The 6661-nt window shown below is 38.0% G+C and overlaps 1 protein-coding gene across 2 annotated transcripts in view; it reads left to right on the forward strand.

Annotated features, from left to right (window-relative positions):
• The window catches only part of NRXN1 (neurexin 1), a 535539-nt gene extending 530070 nt beyond the window's left edge, over positions 1 to 5469 (forward strand). For both annotated transcript variants that reach the window (XM_010004972.1, XM_010004973.1), the window contains one exon: positions 4799 to 5469. In XM_010004972.1, coding sequence (XP_010003274.1) covers positions 4799 to 5106 — 308 coding nt within the window. In that variant the 3' untranslated portion in view covers positions 5107 to 5469. The remainder of the gene's footprint in view (positions 1 to 4798) is intronic.
• The last annotated feature ends 1192 nt before the right edge of the window (positions 5470 to 6661 follow it).

Consider the following 6661-nt stretch of genomic DNA (forward strand, 5'->3'; position numbering starts at 1 on the left):
TTTCCCTCCCATGGCAGCTCAGTCACTTTGGGAGCCAGTTCTTGCCTTTCCTCAAGAGCCACTTGAGGCTGGGTAGGAATGGAGCAGGCTGAGATACTGCTGTATTCAGACTGGGGTGGGTTTGAGCTTAGTCTCTTGCAACAAGCTTACAGCAGATCCTCATCCTGGTTTTGCAGCTGGGCTGTGTCTATCCGACCAGTTCAGCACAGGAAGCACTGATTTGTTTTTCAGACATATTCATTGTAATTAGACACTGAAATTACAGTAAGCTCAGAAACTAGTTCACCAGAATCCAACAGTGCTGCAGAAAGTCAACCTCAAGCAGATCTACAATGATAGCACACAGAGTGAAAATTAGTATGTCCTGTAAAGAATTGCCTTCATGCCTCATTGCAAATGCAGTAGTTAAACATTCTTGTCTTGTGAGTAATTTCCTATTCACAGTTTGTGGGAAGGCATAAATGTAAAGAAAACAGGTTTGAGGTCCTTTTGTTGTTTTTTTTGTTTTGTTTTTAAGTCTGCTAATTTCAATTCACAAACACCATGGGAGCCTGCAATTCCAATTTTCTTTTCACAGTATTAATGAAAACTGGGCACTGAAAATAGTAAGATTTTTCCCTCTAAATTTTAAACCATTTACAAATACAGTGAAGAATAATAACTTTCTAATCCATTATTACACAATATAAAACTGTGTTCAATTGCTATTATTTCATGCAAAGTTTTTCAGAAGTGGTAGAAGAGGCTTTTAAAAATCAGCCTCTTCTAAGCTGTTTTTTGAGGCAATCCAGAAATGGTGATCGTATGCTGTTGAGAGGAAGAGTTGTGCGTCAGAGAAGTTGTTTTAAGAAGGGATGATTGCACTACAAGGTGACTTTTATTTCTTCTCTCTGTTATGGCATGGTCAGAGCATAATCACACTCTAAGGTTTTATCTTGTTCCTAATCAAACCATCCTCAACTTATTATCGATTGTTTCAGCATTTTTTGGAGATTTTTTTTTTTCTCAAAAATCAGGTTATTTTTTATTACATTTAGTCTTACCATTCATGTATAACGTATTTCACTTCTCATTTACAACACAAATCTTTATCCAGGACAAAGTTAGTATCTTTTTGATGCTGCAGAGACTGCAACTGAGTGGCAGACAAGGTTACCCATCAACACACCTCTGCTTCTGTGCCAGGAACCAATCACTCTGCCTGGTTCAGTTACCAAGATGCTGGGAAGAAAACTGCACCATGTGCATCTTAAAAAGCTGGGAAGCAGAGAGCAAGATTTCTGTAACCTTATAAGCTTCACTTGCTTTCTGCTGAGATCATCTGTTGTTCTTTGCAATAGTTCCTGACTTGCAGGGGAAAAAAATCTGGGTAAATTCCTTTTGGGCAGTCCAGTCTTAGTCAAATAAAGGTCCTACTTAAATAGATGACAACCGTTTCAGCAATATTATTAATGGAGATGTATTTATTTACATAGATTTCAGAAGAAGGGTAGGCTGGCCTTTTCACAGTGGCCTCTTCTGCCCTGTCTCAGAACAGGAGACCTGCCTTAGCACGTGCTGTGCATGCCATTCCTACCTACAATGCTCATAGATAAACCCATGTGCTTTGTAAAACGTGCCCATTATTTCCTTCTATTTCTTTTGTCTTCAGAGGCCCAGCTAGGTTAAAAGCTTATTTTAATGTAAAAGGAAGAATAATAGCAAGAACTCATTTCCCTTGCTGAACTGCTCCTTTTACTGAAGTCCAAACAAATGTAACAACAGATGCTTGAAAATGTTCTAAGTTTAAATAACATCAATGTAGTGGTTCAATATTCCTCAGACAGATGGGATAAATGAGATAATTGTGAAAACATTCTTAAAAAAAAAAAAAAAAAAAGAATGCCATCAGGAGAAAGGCAGGAGTTTAGATAATATTGAAAGATATTCCTTACATGTTTTTTTAGGTTGCAGTGTTAAAATAATGTTTTCCTCTGAGCAAGTTATTAAGCGTCATCTAATAGACATTTATTGTGAAGTTAGTTGATGGCATTTGGCCCAAATGTCTGTCTTTTAAAGAGAAAGAGCAGCTGTTAATCCATCAGGTATTGACAGAGTTTATTCAGCTACTTCTGTTATTCCTCAGAGAGAAACTAATTTCCTGAAATCACGTTCAGTAAGGTTTCATCTCATTTTCATTCACTCTGGAAATACTCAGGAGTCTTTATTCTGCAACAATGCATTGTCTCTTGTAAAACGATACATGTAAAAGCATTTCCATTTTTCTGCAATAGCTAAAGGGAAGAAACAGGATCTAAAACAGTCACTGACTACTTTGAGACTGCATTTCTTAGTATGGTGGTATCCACCTGAAATGAGAAAAAACCTTACAGCCTTCTGAAGTGAAACTTCAAGATCTCTTTTGTAGTCGTAGAAAATATCAATTGTGCCAACTCATAACAAGTAAGAACTTTCAGAGAGGGGGAAAAAAAATAAGTTAAAATCCTATTTGACACAAGAGACAGTTTTCTTGAGTCTTACTGTGGTGCCTCTGTTCTTTCTTTCAAATAAAATGTCATCTTCTTTAAACCTATGTGGGATAACTGCCAGGAAGTGGTGTTTCAAAAGCAAGAACACAAATTACCAATAAATAAATGACGAGTAATTCCAAATTGGGGAGGGAACTTCATTCTTTTGGGGGTTTGTGGCTTATTTGCTTTGTTTTATTATTCATGGGCCAACTGTAGATGGTGTCTATTTTTAATTCTGGTTGTCCAAAGTGACTGTGGGACATAGTGCTTTCATGCAGCTTAAGGAAGTCAGTTCTCTAATACACTTCAATAAAATGCTAGTTCTATGCAAGGTCTGATAAAGCTAACATTAGGAATATATTTTAAAACCAGTGTTTAATAATACTCTCAGTTAAAATTTATACTTCACTGACTGTATTTTTAGCCATGCATAATGATCTAAAATACAGTTTCCACAAGCCAGCCTGGATACTTAATGAGAGTGTGCTGGTGGGAAGCCCTTGTTCACTCACTGCTCTTTTCTTGCTAGCAGTGCTGAGGGTGCACAGTCTCTCAGGATTTTGGAAATGCTACTATAATAAGAGGAATATTGCATAGACCCAGGTCACTTCATTTTTGTCCATGACACTTGCTAAGTTACAGCAGAAGATCCATTTTACCTATTGCCACTTAAAGTGACTTTTTACAAAGATCTGCCTCCTCTCCTTTGGCAAAATGCAATAAAGAAAGGAGATAATGGGAAATGCATAAGCATTATGTGCACTTGGAGCATTTAACCTAGAAATTCCTCCTGGAATTAGGCTTTCATTCCACATGACTGTGCAAGAGGACAATACGTGACAGACAACACAATAGTTCCTATCAAGAAGACTTTATAGTCTAATGATGGGTCAGTTCAGTTCATATCACAACTGAAAAGACTGGCCTGAGAGGTGTGTTCTTAGCAGGCTGAGTCCTTGCTCTATGGAAGTTGGCAGGTATTCTGGGGACATAAAGCATTGCTTGAAGGAATGCCTGGTATTGGCATTGATGACAAAAAGAGCTAATGGGAAAATGCTCTGAAGTGTAGCCATATATTCAAAGACAACTCTATATTAAAAAAGGGAAGGTAGGCTTCGACATTACTGTGTACAGCTCTGGAGCCCTCAGCACAGGAAAGACATGGAGCTGTTGGAGAGGGTCCAGGGAAGGGCTGTGAAGATGACCAAAGGGCTGGAGCACCTCTGCTGTGAAGACAGGCTGAGAGAGTGGGGTTGTTCAGCTTGAAGAAGAGAAGGCTCTGGGGAGACCTTATAATGGCCTTCCAGTACCTGAAGAGGCCTACAGGAAAGCTAAGGAGGGGCTTTTCACTAGAGGAGGCAGTGATAGGACAAGGGGTATTGGTTTTAAACTGAAAGAGGGGAGATTTCAGTTAGACATCAGGAAGAAATTCTTCACCATGATGTTAGTAAGGTGCTGAAATAGGTTGCCTAGTGAGGTTGTTGATGCCCCCTCCCTGGAGGTGTTTCAGGCCAGGTTGGATGAGACTTTGTGCAGCCTGGTCTAGTGTGAGGTGTCCCTGCTCATGGCGGGGAGGTTGGAACCTGATGATCTTTAAGGTCACTTTCAACCTTAACCATTCTGTGATTCTATGATAGTTGTCTAAAAGTATGAAGAGTATATAGAATTGATTTTGAAAACAATAATCAGAAAATATTAGAGAGGAGAAATTGAGAAGCTTGCTGAGGAAAATCTAAAGAAGAGCTGAGGGTACCTTGTTTGTAGCCTGTTTATTGGCTGCTATCATTTATAATTTGGGGGACTTTGGATCGCCCTCCCCCCCTTCTGTTTGGTAGTCTATCTTGTCATCACTGTCTCCTCAGTAAGTACTATAGAGTCACTTTATTTTATTTACAGAAGGAGAGAAAGAGAGAGGGAGGGAGTGGGAGATCCTAACCTCCCAGATGTTTGTATTCTGGCAGTTTAAATTGTGGCATGCATATTATTTCAGATTACTTAGGCATTCTTTACTTAATCACAGCCTTTGGAGAAATACTTCTGAAGGCTGAAGTGAGATTTTCCCTCTCCTTTGCCTTGTTTAAAAGCCTGCTTACTTGTGAGGACAGACATAAAAATGGAACGGGCTGCAAACCTACATGTTTTTGGTCCTGTAGAGTAGGGTATTTTGCTAGGCAGTCCTGACCTAGCAAGTGCTATTAGAAAGGTGCATGTTTGTAGCAGGTAGATATGAGTAGCTCCATGTTCAAACTCAATAATAACCTCTCCCTTATTTCATTATCTACCTACAGCAAATCCTACCAGGGCAGGAGGAGGAAGGGAGTATCCCGGCTCGTCTGAGGTGATTCGTGAATCCAGCAGCACCACAGGCATGGTAGTTGGGATCGTGGCAGCAGCAGCGCTGTGTATCCTCATCCTCCTGTATGCTATGTACAAGTACAGGAATCGAGACGAAGGATCGTACCACGTAGATGAGAGTCGAAACTACATCAGTAACTCAGCACAATCCAATGGGGCTGTGATCAAGGAAAAACAGCCCAACAGCGCTAAAAGTTCCAACAAAAACAAGAAAAATAAGGATAAGGAGTACTATGTCTGATCTCAACACCTGAGAGAACGCTTGTATAGAAATAGTCTTCATTTTATCTGAGACATAATACAAACTTATTTATTTTACTTTTTATGAAGCACATTCAAAAACAGACAAACAAACAAGACAGGGAATGCAATCAGAAAGGAAAGACTGTTTTTAAAAACAAGCATTTCATGCTCTTGTTTTTCACAAACAGGAGCTGATAAATTCCCTAACATCCACAGTGTTTTCATTTACTCTGCCTGTCTTTATGTTGCTGGAACATTTCTGAAAGACAATGATGACACCACGCATTCATAAAGCAAGGAGTATTACTACAACATCAAGGCACAATATGAAACAAAACAAATTAAAAACAAAACAAAACAGGGGGGAAAAAAAAAAAAAAAAAAAAAAAAGAAAGAAAGAATAAAGAAGCTACCTATGATTCTGGATTTAGCCAAAGTGCTAGCGCTTTCTTGAGAAGTAAGTTAGTCTTATTGTCAGAGAAGACTGTCATTATATATGGTGACTCAAGAAGCAAGCATAAAAGAGTTTGCCATCTGGTGCAGTGAAGCAGTGATTGGAAACTTGCATTTGAAACAAAGTGCTGGCTTTTCTGAAGACTTATGTAGAAATACTTTCAAAAAGCCCCTTTCTGGTTGTGAGAAAAATAGTACTGAGGCCTTATTTTCAAAAACAAAAACAAAAATCTGGAATATAAGGCAAATTTCCACAAAATAAAATTAATAAAAAAAATTTAAAAAGAAAAATGAGAAAAAAAAGAAAGAGAGAATAAAAACAAACAAGAGGGCATAGATGCAATCATTGGGAAATTTTCATGCACGCTTAATATGTTATTACATATGTTTATATAAAAACACATCTATATGTGCTTTCTGGACTGTGATAAGTGATGTTTTATAGCCTGTTGTATAGAAAATGCAAACTATATCTGCTCTTCAGCCATTTTTGGTAAACTCAATGTTATAAGTGTTGCTAGGTATAGAGAGTTTTATGACATCTGGAGCAACAGACATACTTCCGTTTTTTTGCAGCCATTATAAATTGTCCCAGACTTCTTCCCCTTTTTTAATTTTTCTTCTTTCTTTTTCTTTTTTTCTTTTTTTCTTTTTTTTTTTTTTTTAATTTACAGTGTAGTGGTTATACTAAGGGGGGTGTGTATGAATGTATATAAGAGTCAGCTAATTTTTTTCTTACCTGTACAGCCTCTATTATGTTGCAATTAAGTTTTAGTAGTTTGTATGAAAGAAGTGGACTAGAAAGCAAAAATATATCTCTGCTGTAATTTGTCATCTCCCCCCATCTCTTGCTCCTGATATGCATCAATGAAGTTGATCAGAATGGCCAATTTTCCTCGAAATACACCTTCATTAATTAGATAAATATTTAGTGACTGAAACTGGCCTTTGGCTTCCAGTCAGAGCTTCACTATTGGAGAGCATGGTTTGCCTTTCAGAAACCTTGTTCTTAGGAAATTATTATACTAATTCTTAGGAAGTATCATATAGCATTTATCTGGCATTCAGTTATACAAACGACAGCTACTACAGCTTGGGTG

Source organism: Chaetura pelagica, unplaced genomic scaffold (assembly GCF_000747805.2).
Source record: "Chaetura pelagica isolate M959 unplaced genomic scaffold, ChaPel_1.0 scaffold8, whole genome shotgun sequence".
In the NCBI taxonomy this organism is placed as follows: domain Eukaryota; kingdom Metazoa; phylum Chordata; class Aves; order Apodiformes; family Apodidae; genus Chaetura; species Chaetura pelagica.